Here is a 26,539-nt window from a genome sequence, read left to right as displayed (position 1 = left end):
TATTTGCCCTGTGAAATATTACGCCTTATATAGCGATGTTAGGCTGCTTTATCTTTTAACACAGTTTCAACGGTGAAGAAAAAATAAAAATAAATAAACGGATCTGTATAAAGAATTGACCCGTAATTTCCAGATGCATGTTCTGAGCTTAATCCGTTCAGTAACTTTCTCGAACCTGCATTACATAATCGGATTTGAGTCCATCTCCTTTAGAGTGTTTATCATCAACAGGACTGAGGGCGCCCTTGTTGCCCAACCAAGATAGCACAGATTAGCCGGTGATTCACCGGAAGTACTCTTCAAAATAATTTTAGCTTAAGTAATTAGACCAAAACTTGAACGGGGTCTGCAAACTCGATTAATTTCTTTTGCAGCTATGGTCTCCAAAAAATAGACCCTTCCCCTCAAAATGATAATATAAATAAATAAATAAATAAATAAATAAATAAAAATTAAATAAATAAATACAAAAAATAAAGTTGGTCTGTGTTGCTGTGTTTGTTCATCCCAAAGAATTTTCCTAATTAGAATTAAGAAGATCCAGCTTGTGAGTAAAGTTCACAGTTTGATTGACACCAGTTAAATAATTCCTTCCTTCACCTGAAGAAGAAAAATTACACTGAAAATGTGTTTGCTATAACAGTTCAAAGAATCCCTATTCGAATAATTTGTTAAACATTTTTGCGTCAATGTGAAATTCAGCGTTTAATTTGGAATCAGATTTCCGCTTTCCGCCTCAGATGGTGTCGAACTTGACGCGGCAGAGCGTTTATAATCCGCTCAAGCGGTGAGTAAACAACCGATAGACCAACAGCGGATGGCTTTGCTTCTCGTCCTTTCTCGGTGAGACTCGGCGCTCGGCGGACGTGCTTCGGACGACGAGGCGACTGCTTTTCCTCCCAACTCGACCCGTCACCGACTCTGCGTGTAAATGCTCACAGACAAGATGATGATGTCTCCATGGGACCGCTGGTACTCCACAAGCTGCTGCCTGTGCTGCCATGTCCGCACAGGAACCATCATCCTGGGGGTCTGGTATATGGTGAGCATCTGTCTGTATCCCACTGCATCCCTGTAGACAATCAGCAGCAGCGGGGAAGCGTGGCCTCGTTGGAGGAATTCAGGTTGGATACTGTACTCCAACAAAAGGATGACATATTATTCCAGGATATTCTGATAATTTTTTATGGGTTTGTAAGCCTGTCGCAATAAGCAATTAATCGATTAATCGCGTGATAAGTTAAAAGCCCCCCAATAATGTCCATTCTGACGATTAATAGTTTTTGAAGGGCTATTTTGTTTTAAAGAGACTTTGTAATCGAATTTATTTACGGTTTTGTTTGCATTGGATTTAATTTTCAATTTATTGTTTTTGTCTTTTTTTTTATTTTTATTTTTATATACATTTAAAATATCTTCCTTGTCCAGGGTAAAGTGTTCTTTACAAAATTGGAACTTATTGATCTTGTAGAGGGCTGAATTTGAATTATTATGCCGTTAACTATACATTATGTAAAAATGGTCTCAAAATAACAATGTTTTCTTTTGTTGCAATAATTTCTGTCATAATTTATCGTCCAGATGACATGTGCAGCTAAGTGTATCCAACTATCACAGTTTATTCCAGGTTATTGTCTCCTAATTGAAAATGAGGAGAAAACCCAGCAGCCTTTTGAAGTAAATTTAAAGGCCATGTGGAAAAATCCTTTCTCTACCTGCTATTAATAAATCAGCAGCAGGTCTCTTCAGGTAGCAGGTTTGGTTTCAGGTTGCCTATTGAATGTGAAGAATGTTCCGTTTCTTCACCCCATCAATGGGGATGAATGAGTCATCAGCATAATGAACTGCACAGGCCAGAGATTGTGTTGTACAAAAAACACAAATTTCCAAGCAGACCTTTAATGTTCCTATGTTTATAGTATCCACTTAAACCTAGAGTTCATGTATGCATTTTAAGCTCTACAGCTCCACTGTACTTTGCCTGTTTCTTACCCATATGCCCTCTGTTCCTAAGCTCATCAATGCCGTGGTGTTACTCATCCTGCTCACGGCCCTCAGTGATCCAGAAAAGTACCATCTGACCAGTGCTGAGTTGGCCAATGACCTGGATGTCATGGATGATGCCAGTAAGTATCCTAAAAACAAAGTCATAAGTAGAATGTCACAGTGTGTTTTCCACCCAACTGGCTACTATGCACTACTTGGTCTATCATACAAAACCCTGCTAAAATACATTGAAGTTTGTTACTGTAACATAAAAAATATGGGAAAATTTAAGGGGTGTTAGTGTCACATTAGTTTCACAGAAAAAAACCATAAAGTCATGCAACACTTGACTGTTTTAGTAGACTACCTCTCTAAGTAGTGGACAGTAAACACCTTTGTCTGACTATAACACCCAAAAGCACAGTCATGCAAACCTACTTTCCATCTGTCCAAAGAATTAGATAAATCCGTCTTAGTCCAGGAGTGCTCCGGTCTTGTTTACCGCCACCACATGCCATTCATTCAGATTCCCTGATTCAGAATGACTATAAAGTCCCAGGATTAGATTTTCCCTGTAAGGCCGGCTGTGTTCCATATACAGCCTCTTCTTTTGAAACACACATGAAAACTAGGACACTTTAATGTGATTTATTTATCTGAGGAGTTTTCAGTGCCAAGGCTGGACAAACACTAAAAGTTAGAGAGAACGTCTGTGTAGTGTCGGACTGTTACTATCTACTGATTTGAGATAATCTATTAATTTTACTCAATAAGAAAAGCAACACCGTCAACCAAGACAACTCTACACAATTAATAAAAATATTATTTTCATTATGACTTATGATTATCTACTCTGTGAGTATATAATTAATGGCAACTAAATATTTTTGTAGAGACTAAGGAAACTGGAAACGGCTTTTTTTTAACACAACACCCTGATGTTTGCTTTGCACTTGTTTGAAAGTAAAGCACTGCTAAAGGAATGCTAAGGTGACTAATGGATTTAAAGTCACCAGGAGACAAAGACTAGAAGTTAAAAGTAACTTGTTGCTGTATGTTAGCTAAAGTTGTTGTCCGCTATTAGCAAACATGGCTAATAGCCACCAACAGTCCAGCTAATTATCTCCAGATTAGCTGGAACACAAAACAGAGTATTATTGCACAGTTGCTCTATTTTGGAAAAAAATGTAATCACACTTGTCTAAATGTGATTAGACAAGTGTCTAAATACAAATGAGATTAATTGCAAATGAGGTCTGCAGTCGCACTTTCATTTTTGGTGTTCAAAATTCTCAGGTTCTAATTCTGTCAGCTCTCTTGACATTCAGGTAAATTAGTCGCTGCAAACAAAGGGACATATTTTCTGGACTAGATGTGATTCACCGGATGACTCATAGCTACAGTTTATTAAAGAAGTGCTGGATAATAAGTTATCGATTCACATGACACACAAGATGTTGTCTGGGTGAACTGTTCCAGTACTGCCGATGCTTTATCTGATCGTACCAAGCTCTTATTTTACGTAACAGAGTTATTGGTTTTCCTCTGTTACGCTGAGGGTGATGTGAGGTAAAACAAACAGCATGTGAGCCAAAAAACTGAGGTTTATCCCTTTTCTGCTTGACACCTTGATACCTTTATTGTTTCTATTTCTAGTTTGAATTTCTAATATTTTTAAAAATTTTTTGCTATTGCAGACATGTGCATTGCCTCAGCAATCTCCCTGCTGATGATCCTTATATGTGGAATGGCAACATATGGTGCATATAAGGTAAACTTAATGGTTATTTTGTAATATCTTTTTTTTTTCTGTGGAAGAATTCTACCTTTCTGTCTCAAACGCTTTTGCCACAGCTGCGTGCCGCGTGGATCATCCCCTTTTTCTGCTACCAAATATTTGACTTTGCTCTCAACGCCCTGGTGGCTGTCAGCATTGTGGTGTATCCAAACACAATACAGGATTACCTGCAGCAGCTGGTAAGTGTCACATCATATAAGTACAAATGAGGTACGCTCCTTTATGTTTACCTGTTGGCTGTTTAATGATGGCTGTTTTTTTCTTTTTTTCACTCATTTGCAGCCGGATAATTTCCCTTACAAAGAGGAAGTGGCTGCGCTCAGTAACATCTGCCTGGTCCTCGTTGTGCTGCTCTTCATTGGCTGTATCATTGGCTTTAAGGTAAAACCTTCTTTGACTTCATAGTAAGAACACTGGCATACATTCAAAAGTGGTTTTTTTTTATCAGTATAAATACTTTTTATATTTCTTTCACATATTCTCAGTTGGAAGTCTATTTGAGCACCGTTTAGGTGTTTTTAAGTTTTCATAGGGAGTAATGAGATTACAGCATGATACTAAGACACACATTTATTAATAGATATGTGATAATTGAAACATAGAGATATGTATAATTTTATAATATTTTTATTTCTATTTTATAAAAATAAGTTAAAGCCAAAAAATTACATATAATTAACATTATGTAAAAATTATAAAATTATTGAGTATTAGTTTCTGTGGAATTTTTCCCACTTCTCAATTACTGTGTGTTGCTAAAATCGTTCATTATATTGATTATTAATAATACAATATATGCTAAATTTAGTTGTTTTCAAATGCTTAGTGTGTAAAATATTACAATTTTTTTCTGCAATAATCTTTACACAGTAATAAATGCCAGTATTTCTGTTGAATTTTCTAGCCTGCAGTCTGCTTCTTGTCAGATGTGTTTTTCAACCCATATATCGTCCAAAAAGGAAAATTCCTCTTGAAAACGAGCAACAAGTACAGATCCACTCAATAAATGAGAATATCACTGAAAAGCTCCATGTATGTCAGGAATTTTATCACAAAGTGAAACATATCATCTCGATTCATTCCACACAGACGGATATTTGGAAGCCTTTATTTCTGTTCCTCATGATGATTTTCCACATAAGGCTAATGAAAACTTAAGAATTAAAATTAGAATATTACGTCAAACCAATTAAAGAAATATTTTTAAAAACAGAAATATGGGCTTATTTAAAAGTATGTGGTTAAACGTTTCTACTTTCAAAAGGTACTTTCAGTCTGACAAACGAGTCTCATCTGGACATATTTTCTAATTTACTGAATATGACTGTAGTGTGCAGCAACAGGCAGGGGAGGGGCCGTGCTGCATTATTAATCTACACCCAGCTGAAGAAAACTCTTTCTTGGTTTGTGTCATCTACAAACCATCATCCTGATCACACACTGACCCTCCTCTGCAGAGAGCTGGGAAGTTAAATAACCCAGCCCTGTTCCTCCCTGTCCAGTCCCAACTCCCCCAGCTACTCCCCTCCCGGTCCCGCCCCAGGAAGCAGATCTTTGCCTTCCTGCGAAGGCCTCTTTAAATCACACCGGCTCATCTCATTGGCCTGTGACAGAGCGGCTTTGGGCCGTGGAGCAGATGGACGGGTGGATGGACGCGGCAGATGGTGTTGTGTTGAACAGAGGAGCTCCAGTGGCGATCCGCCTGCTGAGAGCAGAAAGGATTCTGTGGATAAAGAACACAACAGGAGCTTGTTTCTCCTTCTTCTGCTAAATGATGGATGGGTCTCAGGCAGATCCAGTAAGCTGAGAACCAACTGCAGCCTTTCATGCGCTGCGAGGCGTGCTGCTCATGTAGTGCAGCACGCATGTCTGCATGCAGGAAGTAAATCATTTAACACGGCTTCTCTGGGGATGAGACGACCCGACTGCAAATTTACACGAACTCTTAGAGAAATGTTAAACAGACTGCTGCTCGGTTTCCGTCTTGTGAAGACAAACATGTCTGCCTAGAATCACCGATTATCGTCGATTACTTTTGTAAACTCCTCAACATTTTTCCCAGTTGGTAGAGTTGGTATCAGGTCATCTGAGGTCCTCCTTCGTTTTTCTCCTGTCCCATCCCAGGCCTACCTGATTGCCTGTGTGTGGAACTGCTACAGATACGTGAGCGGCAGGGGCGGTTCTGAAATCCTGCTCTACGTCACCACCAATGACACCACAGTGAGTCACTCTCTACCGTCTACACACACATTCAATAAATCCAATTAAATCACAAAAAAAGAGTCCATTTATTTCGGCAACGTTCCCTCTCAGTCCGCAACTTGTGACTCTGGAGTTTCCCTGCAAAAACACAAAATCTTATCAAGTATTTTTTAGTCTAGTTTCTAGCGCAAATGTATTAGAACACTTAAAATAAGACGAAACAAACTCATAGGTAAGTTTTCAACAAGATATAGGAGCTTGTTTAAAGTCTATGATTCCTTACTATTGATGAAAAAGTTCTAATTTCATCGACAGACTGAGATAGGAAAATATTATAAGTAAAATAATCTACCAGAGGAACTAGAACTTCTTCATTAATATTAAGGAACTACTGACTTAAATAAGCTCCTATATCATCCCTTAAAACTTAATTTTGAGTTAGTTTTGTCTTATTTTAAGTGAGATATTTGCACCAGAAACTCGACTAAAATACTCTGTGAGATTTTGTGCTTTTCCAAATTTTGTGTGTTCTACAAAATTTTGCTAAACTAACTAATGTTTTTAAGTATAGATATTTTTATGTTTCATTAGTTTTTTCCCATTTTTTTCAATGAATAATTGCACTAAACTTCTACAACAGAATGACTCTAAAAGTAGCAGCTCTTGTCATTACTTTGGAAACTATATGCTTTTTTTTCTTACATAGTTATATCAATATCTCATGGAAGAAAATGCATCCATAGTTTTTTTGCCAATATTTGAATTTGTTTTAAATCTAAAAATAGAAATAAAATTGTAGTTCTTCAGCAATTACAACAAATTTCCTATAGTAAATATTTACTTAAAAAAAAAAAAAAAAAAAAGCTTTTCCCAAAACTTCATCTAACATTTTGTGGCTCTAAACGAGTTTTATTCAGCAGAACTGTCTTTTATTTATTCCCTTTTCTCCAGTGAGAACAGGAACTTTAAACAGAAGCTGGAGAAAAGAAAACCTGAGTTTATGTCTTCTGGCAGCCCAGCTGTGCTGCAGGCGTTCCAGTGGCCGCCTGAGCTCCTCCTCTTCAACACTAATATCTCTGTCAGTCTTCATGTCCAGCGAACAGCTGTGCAAACAACTTTTATTAACAATACCTGTAAAGACGATTTCCACATCAGATCAGAATATGTGAAAAGCAGATAGTTCTGTGGAAGAATAAACTGTATTACCATAAATATGCACAACTTTTAAAGCGTTTTGCAGAACTGCTAATCCCCCTTTAACTGCTTCACGTTCACTCTCATATCAACCACAGAACCGACTGTTTTTGTTCTGAGTTTAAGTGAAGAAAAAGTGGAAGAAAAATCATCCGCAGTTTTAAATTACTAACCAAAAAAAATCTCACTCCTCCTATTCACACAAGAGGAGTGAATGTTGTTGTACTTGTGAAGAGACGTTCAATATGAATTCATTTTAAGAATTATTCACTTCTTGGATGCAGAGACTATTTTTACATAAACTGTTTACTGAGTTGTAATTGACAAATTCACTTGGACTTCCCTTTATTTGGGGGTATCGTGCAAAAGAAGTGGCTGAACATAATCGCATGCCACACTTTTCAGATCTGTATTTCTAAAAAAAATCTTCCTTTTCCTTCCACTTATCTATTTTGAGTTGATCTCTTGCAAGAAAATCCATTATATAAAAATATGAATATAACTTTGTAGTCATTATGCGACAAAAACGAGGAAAAGTTCAAGGCGCATGAAGACTTTTTTGCAATATATTTTACATATACTTGGTATATTTCCACAATGTTTATGTCAGCATCTCGGGATCCAGCATGAAACACTGTTTAATGTCTATTTGTTTCTTTTTTCCACCTCTAAATGCATCAACATGCCTCACAACTGGAGAGAAACGGATTGTATATATATATATTTTCTTGTCGTTCATCCAGTCCCGGCCTGCGCTCATGTTTTTATCGTCTGCGTAGGTTTACTTCTGCTTTAGCCAGTCTGTCTGCTGCGTAGCCAACATGTCGAAGGCAGGAAGGAAACATAAAGGCGTTTGTGGAAGCAGGCGGCTTTACAGAGGCTGGACGAACAGGGACGAGGCTCCGCTCTGCCAAAGCCATCAGCCTGCAGCCTGGATGGAGACCTGAGGCTCCACTGCTGCCACCCACTCACTAATTAGAACCACTTATAGCATGACAGGACGGAGGCAGTGGAAACACTAATCATCTGCTTTTACCATCCGCTCTTAATACCTGTCTCCATAGAGACCAGCATGTCCGCAAGGCATAGTCTATGTTTGATTCAAAACCCGCGTTTGGAAAACGTTTTTTACAGTTGAAACCAGAAATTTAAGGATGATAAAAATACACCTGCGATTTTTTTTTTTCTCAATGTCTGCAGTGAAATCAGATGAAGCTTTTCTTATTTTAGGTGAATTTGAATTTCCAAAAAATTATTTCTATTTGCTAAATGCCAGAAAACATAAAAAAAAAACAAAAAAAAAAACCCATTTATTTTTTGTGACTTTCTCAACCCAGTCAGGTGTTTAGGGTGTGTAAGAGAGACATTTAACATAAAAAGTTGCCATATTTCAGTTTATTCGTCATAATATCCTCTTCATTGTCAGATGAACAGGATATAGGATATATGTAATAGTGAATTGAAACAGTCTTTTTTTAAGTTAATTTGTACTTTTATTTCTAAAGTGTGGTTTGAAGACGTACTTTGAAAACTTTTGAAAAGTTCTGTGGGAAAATCATTTGTTTTGACTTCACTGAAAAAACAGAGCAAAGCTTTGACTTAAAAATAAGAATGAATTTGTTACATGTAATCAAATTAAATTTGTCAAACTTTACCTACATTTGCTTTACATGACAACTTAAGAAACTTACTCCACTTATGTGATTACTTGTAACAAATTAACTAGTTTTTTTTTAAGTTGGACCACCTGTTTTCTTATTATTTTTCAGTGTTTTACCTTGTTCAGTTTCACACGTATTTAGATGAACATGTGCTCCCAGTCTGCAGCGTTTCAAGCAAACACTCCACATATTAATACGTTGTGTGGTTTTATGCGTCGCCGTGGACGTTTAGGAAGCGGGGACGTCTATAGGGTCCTGATGAGTAAAACACCTGGCGATGCAGAGGGGAAGTAGGAGGCCTCTCCGCTGCCTGACAACAGGAACCTGTCCATTTATCTCCTAGGATCAGCCTCAAGGTTCCATGTTTTTTCAGTTAAAACAAGGCGTATTCAATTAGAGCCTGGTACACACACACACACACACACACGCACACACACTGCGGGCTGCTCTGTGGCTTTTGGTTAACAGCCCGAGCGGTGAAACAGAAGTAAAAACGATGGTTTAGGTCGAAAGTGCACAAATAGAGTCCATGTGGGACGAATTTCTGGGCGAGCATTGAGTGGTTGACTCCCACACAGAAGCAATAAGGTTCCCATTAAAATGCATCAGAGCGTGAAATGAGGGTCGTTTCTCTTTATGAGGTTGATGTGGTGGTGGGAGGAGGGGCAACATTTGCTTTGACTGCTTAGGTATAAACTTGATCCATTTTGTAACGAAATACCTTTTCGCAGCATTTTGTGCTTCAGCACAAAATGCTGCGAAAATGTATTTCGTTACTGAAGTAAAACAGCTGCTGTTTTACTGAAGTAAAACAGCAGCTGTGTCCAACACAGCTCGACACATCATTAGCTGTGTTTCCATTGGCCGTATAATTGAGCACTTTGATATTTCAAAAATAAATTTGCTTAAAGGACACATGGTAATTTTGAAAAACAAAAACAAAAAAACCCCAACAACAACTCGTTTTAAGATAAAAAGTTTTGGCAGCAGGAAGAGTTTTTATTTATTTATTTATTTATTGTATCAAAGTTGGTTTATTTCACAAATCTAAAATAAATAAATAAAATGTTTTTTTTTAATTATTTTGGGTCATCATTATAATGTCGAGAACATGAGTAATTTTTTTTTTTTGCAACACTTGCACAGAATGGAAAATGGAGAATATTTTATATAATATTTAATATTGCATTTGCATTAGAACTTCACAAAAACAAAATAAAGTTGATTCTGATTCTGGGTTGTTCAAGACAGAGTGATTCTCGACCAAATATTTAGGAAAAATACGGACTTTCTCAATGGCTTACTGTTTAAAACATGGGACCCATCAGTGAGACACATGGTGTTGTATATGAAGCCAGCTGAACCGTTCAGGGAGCTCACGCTTTTGTCGGCCACATGGTGAGAAGCGACTTCAGCGGGTGTTGATTTACTCAGCTGCTGAATGAGGCTAAAGACTCTTAGGTATTTTATTTGATGGGATCTCAGGTTTCTGATCTCTTAAAAACAAACTTTCTTTTGTTTTTAGTTTTCTTTCTCTCATTCTTTGTTTCTTTCGAGTTTCTTCATTTCCTTTCTTCTCTGTCCCTATCCTTATATTTGCACTGCATAATGTTTCTCCTTTATGTTTCCTCATGCCTGTCGCTCTTTTGCTTGTAGGCTAACATGAGGCAGGGTTGAAATTTTCAAAGTAATTAAACAGGATCTATCAGCTGTGGCCTGGACGTGAGAAGACTGAGTGAAAATGACAACCAGGACTTTGAACATGTGGTCAACATTCTGGCTTAGAGCCCAATTCCAATCTCAAGTATCACAGTGCTACAGATTCCTTATATAAATTTGCTCAAGATGTTACTTTTTAATTTAAGTATTCTAACTATAGCTATAAATTAATCCCTAAGTTCATCTGCTTAATAATTTAAAATGTTACAAAGCCATATTAGGCAAACATTCTAATTTAGTAATACTCACTGTAATATATATATATATATATATATATATATATATATATATTTTTTTTACATTTTTCTTTCCCCATTTCCTGCTTTTTCTAGATGTTGCCTTAGCATTGCACCACATACTTTGTGAAAAACAAAACAATGCTGATCAAAATATTCTCCTGTGTGTTTTTTTGTTGTTGATAATTTGCAGGTGCTGCTTCCTCCATATGATGACAACATCAGCGTCCCGTGCAAACAGGCTCCTCCGTCCTACATCTCCGCTGAGGCGACGGCATGAAAACATTCCGATGTTGGGATCCTGCAGATCGGATCCTCCCGTTAGCACTCGATACGACACACTCCAGCAAAACGACGCACCACACTGCCTCACTATGTTCACAAATATCCACGATAGCACACATCGCTCAACCAACTCCCATTCCATCTCGCCGTTACCAACCAAATTGTAATGTATCAGTTCTCTTCCTCCTAGGTTTATCCAGGAGCGATTAGCATACTGTATGCCTTAGATTGTGGCTGAAATGACATGAAAGCTGTAGGAAGTCGCATAGATTACATATATTTTTGTGAATTCTATTTATTCTTTGTGCGTTTGTAACAGTATTATTGGGTCTTATTTATCTAGTCATATTTATGTTATGCTCAAATGCAACAGTAGCTGCGTTTCCATTACAAATGTGCACAAATCTTTGTAAAAAAAAAAAAAACTAAACTAAATTTTGTAATTGCAAAAAAACTTGTTTCCATCAAATAAGAAATGAAGCTAAAGCCACACATGAATAAGTCTGTTCATGCAGTAAGTCTTTGCAAAACATGGCGGCGACGGATGTAAACAGTTACATTAGAAATATTCATAATTCATCTGAAACGTTGCGTGTGAGAGCTCTCATGGAGCCAGCTGCATGTTGTCAGAAAAAATAAAAGCACACCATCATCCTGCTACCACTTCCTGTCGTCTTCTTCATCGTTTCCGCCAGTAGTAACATCCAGCTGTTGATCACTTAATGTGAAAAAAGTCACGTGAAAAAGTTAACTGTTACATCTACACATCTGTTTTGTATGAAATACATGTATTTCATTTGGCTGAAGAACCACCTCATCACACTGTAAAAACCTTTTAATTGAAACCAGTGAGTTTTTTCAAAATTGGCATGTTTCTGTTTAGCGAATTTATTTTTTGAATTTAAACTTGCACATATTCTATAGTTAATGGAAACGCAGCTAGTGAACGGTATGGATCAGCGTGGAAATGGATACGGAGTTATTCGGTATCAGTCTTGTCTGCTCGTGATCAGGGTTGGATTGCCTTCTCTCTCTTTCTCTCTCTCTTTCTCTATAACGGATTGCACTTTATCGGCTCATGTATGAAGTGTCCCCTTAACTTGAAGTTTTCCAAAGAGATGTATCTGCCTGTATTCTGACATGATCAAAGAGCCGCCCTAATGTACATCACCAAGCATATCACCTCTTTTTCTGTGTTCTTTTTGACTGATTACATGGCTGTAATCAGGATCGTAGCGTTGTGAACTTTTAACTGCGTTTCTACCGACCGACGAAGAACGTCTTAGCTTAGCTTCACTTACTATTTTTAAAGCACATTGGAGGTGCTGATCTGGAATCAGTTAGCTGTGTGAATGCGGGGAAACTGGAGCGTTGGGAAAGCAGGTCCTGCTTGTGTTTTATCAATCAAAGAAAAGAAAAAAGAAAAAAGCAGCTTTTTGCTCTGTGTAAACATTACACAACCATGTTCCACCAGATGGACTTGTTGCTGCCTGAAAACAAAACGCTCTGCAAGGATGCAAAAGTCTCTGTTTTGTGGAAATAATTGATGTGATATTTTTCTCTATTAAAACCAAATTTCCTGAAAAGATGTTATGTTTTATTTCAAGATTTGGTACTAATCAGCTCAAAGCTCAGCTTGTGCATTAAGCTGAGAGACCTCTCTGTACGACGGAAAGTTTTCACAGCTCTTCACTTTTTCCATATCCGGCCCATCATAAGCTTTTATGTGTAACCTCTGAAATTACAGTTGTGTTTTTAAATATTATTTTGTTAATAAAAACACAGTTTTACTCTACATGAAGATGAAAATATATTTAATATTATTTAATCTCAAGAGGAACTCGTCGAATGCAGAGACAGCTTTCTATTAATATTTTAATAGTTTTTTTATAGGTAGTTTCATGAATGCTTTCTGCCTCAAGTATTTTGTTGATCTTGATGAGGCCCAAAGTAAAATAAGTTTGATACTCCTGTATTACAGTCTTACTCCAGCTTTTATTAAATGAATCTCTTTCCTCCAAATCGTACACGCAAACACTTTATTTTAACAATATGGAATAACATTTTAGACATTTATGGCAAATTTATTAAGGATAATTACATTTACATAAGTATTCACGGCTTTCATTGTAAAATAGCGTGACACAAAGTATTATGCAGCTGTGAAGTGTAAGAAGAATGGTGGTTTTCAAAATATCTTACAAATATAAATCTGAACTGTGTGGTGTGCACATGCACTATCCAGCCCACTAAACAAACCGCAGCCAATTTACCTTCAAAAGACTCATGTCTGGACTATATTTCTGTATAATTTATTGTCTGTATGTTTTGTGAAGGCCTCAGAGGTTTGTTAGTGAACAAACAGCGTCATGACAACCCAGGAAAACAACAGGCTGGGAAGACGTTTAAAGCAATGTTACGTAATGAGATAATATTTCAAGCTCTGAGCATTTCACAGATTCAATTCATCTGAAAACGGAACGGGTTCGTCGGATGCTAAGTGTGGTTGAACATCAAACATGGCGGCTGATGCATGTTTATCAGCTAATCAGAGGTTCTATGAAGCGTTCCTACACATCGAGTAATTTTTTCTGAGTTTTTATTCCTCATTATTCTCATGTTTTTTATTAAAATATTTAAACGCTGTACAACATGGGAACGTTATTAATTCTGTTCTATTTGCTTGGAAAGTTCGGTGACAATATGTCACTGAAATAAACACAAGCTGTAGTTGCAGGTTTACAGGCAGGCTGAGCTGAACAAGAGGCGTCTCCGAAGTTTGAGTCAGAGGGAGTGTAAAAAGAGAGGTGAAGCAGATGGAGGACGGGACTGAGCGAAGCAGGGAGACACACTTCTGGAATATACATACATATATGTGAATATTTACGGCGGAAGGCAGCAATACTGGAAAAAATATTTCCAGCAGAGCTTTTCTTTTTGATTCCGTTCTGGGAGAGAATGAGATATTGTTTCAAAGGAACTTACAACTGATTCAGTTTTTCCAACAAGGTGAGTGACTTTCAAAACTTTCAATGTTAGAACACAGTTTTGTTTCCATTCTGGCTAAGGCTAATCCAGGAAACAGATTATTTAATGCTTACTTCAGGGTCTGGGCTCCCTTCACCTGTGTCAGGAAAAGTCATCAAGTACAGAGAAATGATCAAAACAGAGATCAGGTTTAATAAAAGTTGATCAGTTCATTGTTGTTTGTTTGAGATAATAGTAAACATATTATTTTGGGCTTATTTTATTAAGCAGAAAACATAGATACAATTTCAATATATTTAAAATGACAGTTTTTTTTAAAAACTTATGGCTTACTATAAGCTAAGGATGAGCCTTTATTTAATTGTTCATCATTTATCATAATAAATTTCTTATAAGAAGTGTGATTTATCATTGTAGTAATAAATTCCAATTGGTTATTTTTAAAAAACCCCAACACTGTCCGTATTGTTGAGATTTTTTATTTCACTATTTTCTCCACTCTTTGTTCAATAGAAGTATCAACAAATGTCAAAACATTTTCAAAACTTTGTGTGCAGTTTAGTGATACTAATTACACTTTATGTGACTGGTGTCCTAAAGAAGTGTATAGCAAATGTTTTTCAGGATCAGTATTTGTTGTCTGTGTGGCTATTATTGCTGTGTCACAACTATACAGTCACCTTAAAAAGAAGTAATTAATAGTTCTTATTGTCACTTTTGTTGTTATCACAATAAGTATTGTGATTTTTAACTCCATATCGCCAGTGTACGCATTATTTTACTGTTGAACAGAAGAGGGTTAGGGTTAGACAAGTAGTAAAGAGGTGTCAAACCAAAGTGAGGTCAGAGGTCAGCTTATGAGTGTGGTAAACATGACCTCTGTTTGACCCAGGTCAGCAACTACAGTAGAAACTGTTCCTCTGTTCAGCGGTCCATGATATCAGCTTTTCCTGCTTCATCTGAACAATCTTGAAAGTTCATATTTACCACGATCTGTCTTTCAATGTGGCTGTATTTGTAGTTGTAGTGATTGTTGATATTTTTCTGATTTTTTCTAACGTCGGTGGCAAACAGTCTGAATATGGCAGACAGAGAATGGCTCTCCTGGGAGCCGGATTGGGAAACAGTCTGAACTACCTGTTAGCCTCTCTTAAATCAACCTAAACCACCTGTGTGGATAAAAATCCAGTGGCTCTGAACCCAAACGATGCCGATGGCTAAATACAGTCCTGAAGTGTCAATGGACTCTCAGTCGCAGCTCTGTAGGATTACAGTGGGAAGTCTTGTTTGAGGTTTCTCAGAATGCGCCATTTCCAGATCCTAGAGGTGTTTTTCCTCAAGGTGAAGTCATCCGAGGTCTGTGCTCTGAGGAACCAAAGGCTGCACTATGTAAAATTATAAAAACATATTTGTTAAAACTGTCACTACGTCATGACAGTACTTTATGAGACAGATAATCTGTGAAAAGATCGATCTCCTCCACCTCCTTCCTGAGCTGCTACTGTCATCTGAAGAAATGTACCAATCCTGATCAATCAGAGCCCGGAGGAGGGGCTTAGCGCTGTCAATCAACCTCATGTTCTCACTGCTAAATGTGCTAATGGCGGAGAAACAACTTAAAGTTACAGGAAAGCCATTTATCCACTGTCATCGGTGGCTATGCTAACTAGCCTTAGCGCTCATGACAGGCTGTGCAATGGGAGAGGCAGAGGCAGAGATGAGCAGTGCCACAAAAAGGGGTGATTGACAGCACTAATACCTTCCTCTGATTGGTTGGTTCTAGTTAGCACTGTGAGAAGGCAGAGGAGCTCGATTTTTTTCACAGATTTTATGTCTGATTTTCATTTTTGCCTGGGAGCCGTGCATTTCTGCAAAACAATAGCGGCTCAGGGAGGAGGCCGAACTTTTCGTCTTATAACGTACTGTCACAACATAGTGACAGTTTCAACAAATATGTAAAACAATTTTTTTATAAAAGTTACACACTGCAGCTTTCATGTCTGGAGGAAAACCATTTTATGATAAAAATTAAGGTAGTAACCCTCTTTGGAATCGCAGTGGGGAAACAGTGATCCTTAGCTTCCAGGAACTGATGTCAAAACACAATATTGATAATGAATCATTGTTTTTCTACTTCAGAATAAGAACTAAGGGAGTAATCAAAAAACTTCAAAGAATCCTAAACCTCTTTATATTCATATCAATTTCTGCCATGGATTTTATTTGACGCCAGTCGTTTAGACACAAAATGGCCGCTGCACCAGATGGGTTCTGCTGGTTCTGCCCCCCTTGACCCTCAGGAGACTTTGGTTTCTTTGTTCATACTGTCTGGGAATATTCAGCGATTCAGGATTTATGAACTAAAACAATATACTGTAATTTCTGGCAGGAGTTACTTCTTCACTGGAACCCTGTGTACATTTGATAAATGACTCACAGTAGAAATTGATGGAGAGAGTTGGAAGAACTTGGCAAGCTGAACCAAGTGCAATGAAGAAAACCACTGATGGAGATGGAGCTTCACACAGCAGAGCCTTTGCTCATAGGGTCAGACTATATATGTGGACATTGCTTATCTAGAGCTATCTTTAGCAAGAATTAACGGTGAAACCCCAAATACTATGGAATCCTGGAGAGATTTAACAGATTAAATTAAAAAGCAGCTTTTGAACTAGAAATTCTAGAGTTAAGATCTATGCTTGGTGACTTAGGGGAGGAGATGGGAGAAGATTAAAGGAATTCATATCTTTTTTTTCAATGCCATAATTTATTATGAAAAATGAGCTTGAAATGTTTTTCTATACCTTATGTGTGAAACATCTCTTTTAACAGACTGGATTATTAGAATCTTCTAGTATCAAAATAAAGCAAATTCAAATTCAAAAATACTTTGTTAATCCCAAAGGGAAATTAAATGTTGTTGTAGCTCATCAATATTCTTCAAAGAGGCATTGAAGAAGATGGCGATGGCTGTCAATAGGAGAGGTCTCCTGTAGCGGTCTGTACCACACTGAGCCTGAAGAAGCCTCTGACTGAAGATGCTCAGTCAGCCTCATGAAGAGGACAGTCAGGATCGTCCATAACATTTTTGTCCATAGCAACATTTTTGATTCAGTTTTAGATTTTCCTTTTCTGTCAGTTTTTATATATATATATATAAGTTTTTATCATTTTTTGCCTTGATGAACAAAAGTCTCTGCATATGTTCTCATATTCTGCATCATACCATGGCAGTGTACAGTGCCTGTATGTACAGTATGTGCTTTGAATGTATAAATTCTGCAGAGAGAACAGCATCTCTAATTTATTATTATTCTTATTAATCAAATTTATTACTGACAATTAGCGCTTTGTTTCAGCTGTGGCTGGTGTTAAAGTGGTTTATAAATAAAGTTGTTGATGATGATAATGATACTTCTGAAGTCAATGATGAACTGTGTGAAGCAATTTATTCTTTTATCCTGCATGTTAAAGGGGCAGCATTATGTATTTTCCAGTCACATACAGTCATTTTATAGCGTCTGTTACCTTCAGTTGTTATAAAAATGCTAGATATATAGGCCTCTGTCTATTTAGAAACTCATTTTCTTTCTTGAAATAATAAGAATAACCCCCAGATATGATTTTGTTGACGGAATAATATCACAATATGATATAAAGCTCAAAAAAGTTGATTTTACATCATACTGATCCTTTAATGAGGCTTGAAGCCCTTTTTAGGTTTTCAATATTTCATGATGTTGAGATTTACCTGCTCAACAATAAAAAATGTTTATTATTGAGCAGGTAAATCAAACAAATAAACAAAACCATCAAAATAAAGTAACGTTTTGCATTTTTAATTTAATGAATTTTGAGGCTTGCCAGTAGTTTAAATTTACCCGTTTTGGCCTCAAAGGGTAAAAAGTTTGAAAACCACCTTCAACAGTTCTTCACACAATAACTACATAATGGATTAAATATGATTTTTTTCTACTTTATGTTGGAATCAGAAACGCCCCAGTAAAATGCACTGATGTTTGTGGTTGTAACAGGGCAGCATGAATCAAGGCTCCCTATTGGACAGCAGACTTCCTGGCTTGTTGCCTCTCTGAGTTTCTGTTTTGTCATTTCCATCCAGATGAGCTCTCATCTTCTGATTTTATAAATCCCTGTTATGTTATGTTAAGAAAAATTTTCTATAATATGCTAGTTTTAAAACTTAACGTCTTGATTAAAATAGTTTTCAGATTAATAACTTATTCTGCCCTATTGACCTTTATTTTATCTGTAGTTACAGCAGATTGTTTGCTAAGGTCTTTTTGAAAGTGCCCTGTGTCTGTGTCTGTGTGGAAAAACAATCAGGATAAGTTCCAGTTTTTCACACTGATCTGTGAAAAGCCGTAAAAACAGCAGGAGATCAGGAGAAGCTCTGCTTCCACTTTGTTTAGATAAAGGAGACAACTGGTGTATGATCTTCGAAACAAATTGCAGGGAGTTTCTAACTTTAAAGAGGGTCAGAGACAACATCTGGTTGGATGAGCAAAGATACGCCTTATTTGAATAAATTAAAGACAAGAATACGCCTTTACTATAAAACTTTCTACACAGGAGTAACAAATTAGATTTGCTCTTGCAATTCTCCAAAGACGTCTTTGCACGTATTTGCTTTTCCTTCTTTCTTTTTCTTCCTTTCTTTCTTTTTCTTTCTTTCTTTCTTTCTTTCTTTCTTTCTTTCTTTCTTTCTTTCTTTCTTTCTTTCTTTCTGTCTTTCTTTCTTTCTTTCTGTCTTTCTGTCTTTCTCTCTTTCTTCTTTTCTATTTGTCTCAGGTAAATGAATGTCTGTTTTAGTGTATTTGAAGTGTCTGTGTTGTCAATGTGATTTTATACTTTTAAATGTTAGAATAAACTCTGAAAATGTATGCTGTGGAGTGTTGACTGTCATCTCTGTGTGGCTTTTGTTTCCACGCATGGAATCATGGAATCTGGAAGCACAAGAGACTATAACGAGCCAGAAGTTTTTATTTTTATTCTCTTAACAGTTACCTCTCTGCTGCAGTTGTCTCCTCTCTCGTCATGAGGTCAATGGTCCTGGCCTTCTTCTGCCTGCTATGCTGCAGCGCGGCGCGTCCAGAGAGACGCCGTCCCAAATTGGTCCTGGTCAAACGACGAAATGACACAATCATCCAGAACAACACACCGGGTGAGAGACTCGGTGTTAACGAGACGACTTGCACTGTCGTCTCGTTTGATACGATTGATAAGATTTTGCGCCTTTGCAGTGTGTATCTCTGCTCTGGTCGTCTTTGGACCAAAATCTGACCTCAGCCCTCTTCCTGATTTTCAGAGAATCCATGTAAAGCCACAGCGCTGGATTTCGTCTTCGTCATTGACAGCTCCAGGAGCATCCGACCTGAAGACTACGACAAGGTCAAGACCTTCATCATCAACCTGCTGCAGTTTCTCGATGTTGGCCTCAACTCCACCCGTGTGGGGCTGCTGCAGTATGGCAGCGTGGTCCAGCCTGAGTTCTCCCTTAACACCCACACCTCCAAAGCCCAGGTGGAGGAGGCTGTGAGAAACATGCAGCATCTGGCCACCGGCACCATGACCGGCTTGGCCATCCAGTACACCATGGAGGTGGCGTTCACCGAGGAGCAGGGGGCCCGACCAAAGAGCCTGCAAATCCCTCGGATCGCTATGATCGTGACGGATGGGAGACCTCAGGACACGGTGGAGGAGATCGCGGCTGAAGCGAGGGAGGCTGGCATCCAGATTTTTGCTATCGGAGTGGGACGGGTGGAGATGAAGACCCTGAAGGCCATAGGAAGCCAGCCCCACTCTGAGCACGTCCATCTGGTGGCCAATTTTAGTCAGATAGAAACCCTGATCTCAGTGTTCAAGTCCAAGCTGTGTGGAGGTGAGCAATCCCTGACCTTGGTTTTAGTTGTCGTTATTCATTGCAGAGCCGTGCTTTAGTGTTTGTGCGTGTTCATTAGGTTCAGACATGTGCAAGGTGGTGGAGCATCAGTGCCAGCACATCTGTGTGAGCAGTCCCGCCTCCTACAGGTGCAGGTGCCGAAAAGGCTTCACTCTCAACCCGGATGGGAAGACGTGTAAAGGTGAGTCTCTGACTGTTAAACATTTCCAGAGCAGCTGTTCTGAAGCGGTTAGTGACCTGCCGCCATGTTGTCTGTCTGAAGCTGAGGATATGTGCGCCGCGGCGGACCACGGCTGTGATCACATCTGTGTCAACCTGGCTGATGGCTACGAGTGTCGCTGTCGTCCAGGTTATGAGCTCACCATTGACCTGAAGACATGCAACAGTAAGAAGTCTCACTTTGACATGGACGATCCTCGCTTTATCCTGCTCATTCTTGTATTTTAAAGGGGTAGTATTATATGTTTTCCAGCCATGTAGAATCATTTTCTAGCAGTGTCAGGTACCTATATTACCATCAGTTGTTATAAAATTATGTCTTGAAAGAAATTTGACATGGTAATTTAAAGCCTTATAGTTGGGCCTCTATCTCTTTAAAAACTCCTGCTCTTTCTGAAACTCCACCTCACAACAATTCATCATCAGGAATTCATCACAACATGTCTCCTCTAATAACCCTCTAGCGATGTTTCTTTTTACCATTGTTTGACTGAGAAATAGCTTTTATAGTGAGCTCAGTAGATGAGCAGTTCCACCAGGTGCTAATTGCTGCTGGCTAGCTGGTGGTTGCTGGCTCTGAATGAGCTGAGTGGGGGAGTTGTGGGGGAAGGTCTGCTCTGTGCTTGGAAGCTTGGAAGATGCAGCTCTGAGGAGGAGCTTCGTCTCGAAGGTGGGGCTTGGGCCACACAGGCATTATGCACAGTTGAATGGTTGCCATGGGAAATTTAAGGATTTGTCAAACATGCATGAAAGAATTAAGGCAGCACTCTTTGATGTCTTAGATGATGAAATAACATTATCACAGAAAAGTTTAACTGAAAACTTGCCATAATTTGTAGATTTCTACTTGTAGGGAAAAAGCCCCAAAACATTGGAAACCATGAATCATTTTCCTTCTACTTCACAATTATGATCATCTTTGTGTTGATTTATTACACTAATTTCTAATTAATGCGTTGATGTTTGTGTTTGCATTGTAACAAGTTCAAGGGACACAAACACTTTTTCAGGGGTTGTAGTGTGACGCAAATCTTACTGTTTTCGCCTTAAAGACGACGTGCGCAAAATATGACAAAGTTTTGATTATGATCATGAATGATCTGAATAAATAAGGCCTTGCAACATATGTGGCAGACGAGGCTAAAACAGTCACGCTGAGCGGTTACTACGAAAGCATCTCTTGGAAATAAATTATCTTTGTGGCCCTCCGGCTGAAACCACAGCCAGCAGCCCTGCTACTACTGATGTCTTGTCCACCCACTGCTGGGAAAGCTTCCCTTTGCTCTCTTGGTGGATGCTAACACACACACACACAAAAAAAAAACAAGCAGAGGGGGATTTCCTGAAGGATGTGTGTTTCAATCATCAGAAATGTAGACTTGTATCCAGGCTGAATCCAAACACATCTACCTGACCGATCCCGAATTCACCACAGTGCCCCTGAAGGGAGGATTGAAAGTTACACCAATTTTTTTTTTTTTTAAGTCTGTTTCATTCGTCGATGTTTTATTAGTCCTGTTGTTAGTGCAGCGGCGGCCCTGGTGGTGTGGTTATGACATTAATAATGTGTTCTCTCTCCCTCCTCAGGAATAGATTACTGTGACCTGGGAAACCACGGCTGTGAGCACAACTGTGTCAGCTTACCGGGATCCTACATCTGCAGCTGTAAGAAAGGCTTCGTCCTGAACGCAGACGGAAAGACTTGCAGCCGTACGAGAATTTTCCCTAATTTCTGGAACGAGGTCAAGAGACCAAACCAATTCTGAAATCATTTGTGAACTCCAGATGATTAGTAGTTTCAATAGATAGCGATGTATTGGGGCGAATTTAATGCTTGAAGTGTTTTATTATTATTATTTTTTTGTTTTATCCTTCTTCTCAGAGATTGATCACTGCGCTGCTGGAAGCCATGGGTGTGAACAGGAGTTTATGAACACAGAAACCTCCTGTGTGTGTAAATGCACAAACGGCTACACACTCAGGTCAGACGGGAAAACCTGCCAAAGTAAGGCTCTCGTTACTCCATTTGCTAAAAGTGTTTTAAATATTTTTTTTTACACCTTCACAAAATAAGTCTAGTGATAAAGACATAAAGTCAGAAATTTACCTACATTATAACAAGACTCTTTTCCTTTTATTTTTGAGTTTAGCATTAAATTAGACCTTTTTTTCTCCCGTTTTTTAAGACTTTAAGGATTACCCAATTATTCCTATTTGCTACATGTGAAGATATTTGGAGGGATAATTTATTAGAATATGCTAACAAATTACTTTCTTTTACATAAACTGAGGTTACTATGTCTTTAAACAATTTTGTCAAAGCCCAGATCATGATGTCATGGCTTTACAAGCTTCTGATAGGCTGATTCATAACAACTGACGAAAGTGAAGGCACTTTAATGCAACACATAAACAAAACTACCTCCTTTAGTGACAGAATGGAAAAATCAGAAGAGACGAAGCGAGATATTAAGAGCAGAGATGTGGACCGCTCCCGACGGTTCTGTCAGGAGGAAGGGGACAAAATCCCAGCAAACAATCTGTGGAAGGACGTGTTGCCCAAATCATACAGTTTTAAATTTAAATGATCAACTCATGTCTTTTTAACATAAATGGAAATATTTTACTTAATCTGTAACTATAAAAGGCAGGAAAATACCTGCATAAAAAGCAGACCAAACAATTCAGTTGTCTCCAACGTTTGTCGACTCTTTTCTTGTCCCAAAAAACAAAAAACACAACAGAACTCAAAAACATCAAACATATGTTCTTGTCGTTTTTGATAACCTGATGAATGTTGAGGATGAGCTGCAGTATTGAAACTCTTGCAAACTACTGACAGTCTTGTTCACAGGAGCTGACACACACACGCCTACACACACTCTCTCTCTTTCACACAGAGGTGGATCCCTGTGCTGACGGCAGCCATGGCTGTGAACAGGAGTTTGTGAGCGCCGGAGACTCGTGTGTGTGTCGATGCAGGAAAGGCTTCACACTCAGACCAGATGGGAAAACTTGTAAAAGTATGCGTCTAAACATAATTTTACCTTTAATTGTCCATAACCTGCATTTTGGAATTTTCTTTACAACTTAATGAAACACATTTAATGGTATTTTTGTTATAGAGTTGCGAAATTGACAGAAAATCCTGTTGTTGTCATTTTGTAATAGATCAGAACAGATCAGCACATATGAGGCTTTGAAGGAACCAAAGAGTATTCAACAACAGAATCTATTTTTTGCCATTTCAAAAACCTTCTTCAGACTCCTCTATGCATCTGAGAGCTGATTCAGAGAATAAAAGAGATGGAAGAGAGAGAGGAAAACATGCTGTCATTCACCAGCCAGCTGGGTCCAGTTGTGCCTACAGACTGGACTGCGTTGTTTTCAATCCAAGAAACATTCTTTAATCTTTCAGCAAAATAGATTTTCTATTTGCAAACAATTCAGCTCAGACGATTTGATAGTTTTCCACTTTCCGTCAGACTCTTAGCAGGTTTTTGGAAATCCAAATTCTGTGCATGAAGCATGAGTTTACCTTCTTCAGAGGAAGAGCTGGAAATCATTTTATAAAGCAAAATCAAAAATCTGAACATTCATTCTCCAAACCACTTAGTGATTAATGCAATCTAATCAATTAATTTACAATTAACCAGTTAACCTGTTAAAATGAATTAGTTATTTATCATGTTTAAAAGCTGATTCTGAATGATAAACTTTTCACATTATGAAAGGGTTGAGAGTGTCACGATCCGTGTTTCTGTGTGTTTATTTTTGAGTTCTCTGTGTTCAGTCCTGTTTTCCTGTGAGTCTCTGTCCTGTCCCCCGTTGATTGTCTCCCAGGTGTGTCTCATTCCCTTGATTACCCCGTGTGTATTTAAACCCACCTGTTGTGTGTGTTCCTCTCAGGTCGTTGTCGTTTGTCTACTGTGTCTTATGTTCGCGCCAGTTGTACTGCTTAGTCCTGGTTTGCTTTAGCTCTCGTCTCCAAGTCCTGTTTATCAGTTGCTACCGGTATTTGGCTGTGTGCCTGTCTCTCTGCCATGCTGCCTGTGTTTGGACTGTTTGAGCATCTTCATCATTAAATATCTTCATCATCATCACTATAACCTGGGTCTCAGCGTCTCTCCTCACCACCAACAACTGCACTTCATGACAGAGAGGAATAAATATGAAAATATATATTTATTTCAAAATCAGCATATTAAGTCAAAGTGATGCTGCCTATGCTTCAGGTAGCTGAGACAACACCTGTTTAGTTGATGACATTTTTTTCAAAATTCTTTTAATTTCTCCTAAAAAAACAGGTTCTTAGGACTCATAGGGTTCTGATATTTGACTGTTTTTATGTCACATTTATTCAAAATAAATTGCACAAGAAAACTCTAGGATGTCGTTATTCAAAAATGTACGCTCTTGCTCTTTCCCCGTTAGCCGACAAATCTTGAGAAGTGATATTGCTGATGAAGAGAAGAAACTTTTCAAAACTACTGACAAACCTACATACACTCTCTTCCTTTCACACAGAGGTGGATCCCTGTGCTGATGGCAGCCATGGCTGCGAACAGGAGTTTGTGAGCGCTGGAGACTCGTGTGTGTGTCGATGCAGGAAAGGCTTCACACTCAGACCAGATGGGAAAACTTGTAAAAGTATGCAGATTGGAGCATATTGTGGCTGAAGAAATCGTGAAGTTTTTTTTTAAAAAGGATTTGAGAAAAGTATTATGTTTCAGTACTGCCTTGGTGTTCGCTACGCAGCGCCTTACAAAAGTGTCAAGCCATTTTGTTGCCTTACGACTGTGAACATGAGTTTGATTAAAATTTCAAGATCTAGAAACAAAGAAGAATTGTGGAGTGGAAGGGGAGAAAATCTCCTTTATTTTTATTTACCCTGAATCAATACTTTCTGGTGTTTAACATATTTATTAGGCTTTGTGCATTATAAATATATAAATAAATAACAATCACAATTCCATCAGGGAAGAAGAAAAAGCCACCCAATTAACAACTAACTATCACCTACAAGCTATGTAGGAAAATAAATAAAACAAAAAGAAAAGAAAAATTGAAAACCATTGTTAAGATTTATGGAACCACTGCACAGTCAAAATTTCAAGGAACTGCTATGCCTGGACATTTGTTAAGGATTTATTGGAAAAAAAATCATAAAAGATTTCCAGGTTTTATGAAATCTATTTTCAGAGCCTCTCCTCACGTGCCTGATTTTCTCTAGTTTTAAGTTAAGTAGTCTATCCTGTTTCAACACTGTGGGTGGAGCAGCGTCCTTCCATTTAAGAGGAATCCCCGGTGAAAATGCTGTTACTTTTCCACCTCTAGTAGGTTAACCTAAACCCTCAGGACTCTCCCCAAAAAGCGGCATGAATGAGTTTGGAGTAGAATCAACACTTTCTAAAACCCAGTTTCACTGCATCAGCAAATCTCTTTACGGTTTCTATCCTATTCTGAAAAAAATGCATGTGTAACTTGCAAAAGTTACATTTTGTGTCAGATTCTCAACGGGATTTATGTCTGAACTTTAACTGGAGTATTTCAGCAAAGTGTTTGAATGATCCAGACAATATTGTTGTGCAGAATAGTGCAGAATTTTACATATTGGCTAAAAAGTTTCATCATGCTTTTTCCAATACTTTTGTGAGAACAGTTATAATTTCCAGGTATTTTATGCCTGAAAGTCAGCATTCAGCGTTGTTCCGTCACATTTAAAAGGCATTCATATCACAGAATCCTTATTATTACAGTCCACTTTTAGTCTTTTATTCAATCATTTTATTTTTTTTTCATACACTGTTTCCTATTTTTGATTGTAAAACATACATGTCTGCTTATGTGTCATCCAGAGATAGAGCACTGCCTTGACGGGAATGACGGCTGTGAGCAGGAGTTCATAAATACGGAAAATTCATGTGTGTGTAAATGCAGAGAAGGATACACTCTGAGAAAAGATGGGAAGACATGTCAGAGTGAGTAATAATAAATTCACTGGAATGATACTTTAATTATTGTCTACACTTAAGCGATGAGAGGAGAGCCAAAAAAGAAAACACAGGAATGAATGCATTTTTTAAATAAAATTGCTGATATTAATATTTCTCAAAGTGTCAAACAATATTGTAAAAAGTTTGAAAAACCATTATAAAGAATTTTAATTTAAAGACGGTGTTAGGATTTGAACTGAGTATCTCCTGTTTTGAAGTCAGGGCATTGACCAGCTAAGCCACAGTACCTTGCAGTTGTTGAAATCACACTTTCTCTAGGGGTCACAATATACTCTAAAGCTGAATGCAAATTATTTGAGAAACACTATGACATC

The 26,539-nt window shown here is 38.0% G+C and overlaps 2 protein-coding genes and 1 long non-coding RNA gene across 5 annotated transcripts in view; 2 read left to right on the top strand and 1 right to left on the bottom strand.

The window, feature by feature from the left end:
* The first annotated feature begins 754 nt into the window (after window positions 1-754).
* LOC103136995 (lysosomal-associated transmembrane protein 4B) lies at window positions 755-12,663 on the top strand. Its single transcript, XM_007550490.2, has 7 exons — window positions 755-1,042; window positions 2,015-2,126; window positions 3,684-3,757; window positions 3,841-3,963; window positions 4,067-4,165; window positions 5,909-6,004; window positions 10,990-12,663. The coding sequence occupies exons 1-7, from the start codon at window positions 932-934 to the stop codon at window positions 11,074-11,076; spliced, it is 702 nt and encodes a 233-aa protein (XP_007550552.1). The 5' UTR covers window positions 755-931; the 3' UTR covers window positions 11,077-12,663.
* LOC107836040 (uncharacterized) lies at window positions 8,750-21,522 on the bottom strand. Its single transcript, XR_001661896.1, has 3 exons — window positions 21,511-21,522; window positions 20,666-20,668; window positions 8,750-9,277 (listed from the first exon to the last, which is right to left on the bottom strand). It is a non-coding gene; the product is annotated as an uncharacterized LOC107836040 (long non-coding RNA).
* LOC103136994 (matrilin-2) overlaps window positions 13,893-26,539 on the top strand; it is a 39,496-nt gene continuing 26,849 nt past the window's right edge. For 2 of the 3 annotated variants that reach the window (XM_016670651.1, XM_007550489.2), the window contains exons 1-10: window positions 13,893-14,090; window positions 19,108-19,251; window positions 19,396-19,968; window positions 20,048-20,170; window positions 20,252-20,374; window positions 21,796-21,918; window positions 22,091-22,213; window positions 23,109-23,231; window positions 24,736-24,858; window positions 26,067-26,189. In XM_016670651.1, coding sequence (XP_016526137.1) covers window positions 19,125-19,251; window positions 19,396-19,968; window positions 20,048-20,170; window positions 20,252-20,374; window positions 21,796-21,918; window positions 22,091-22,213; window positions 23,109-23,231; window positions 24,736-24,858; window positions 26,067-26,189 — 1,561 coding nt within the window. In that variant the 5' untranslated portion in view covers window positions 13,893-14,090; window positions 19,108-19,124. The remainder of the gene's footprint in view (window positions 14,091-19,107; window positions 19,252-19,395; window positions 19,969-20,047; window positions 20,171-20,251; window positions 20,375-21,795; window positions 21,919-22,090; window positions 22,214-23,108; window positions 23,232-24,735; window positions 24,859-26,066; window positions 26,190-26,539) is intronic. The other variant, XM_016670652.1, reaches the window with a different exon arrangement.

The sequence above is a fragment of the Poecilia formosa genome, unplaced genomic scaffold (genome assembly GCF_000485575.1).
Source record: "Poecilia formosa unplaced genomic scaffold, Poecilia_formosa-5.1.2 Scaffold36, whole genome shotgun sequence".
Lineage (NCBI taxonomy): Eukaryota > Metazoa > Chordata > Actinopteri > Cyprinodontiformes > Poeciliidae > Poecilia > Poecilia formosa.
Note: the sequence above shows the minus strand (reverse complement) of the source record. Positions and strands in the feature narration are given on the sequence as shown.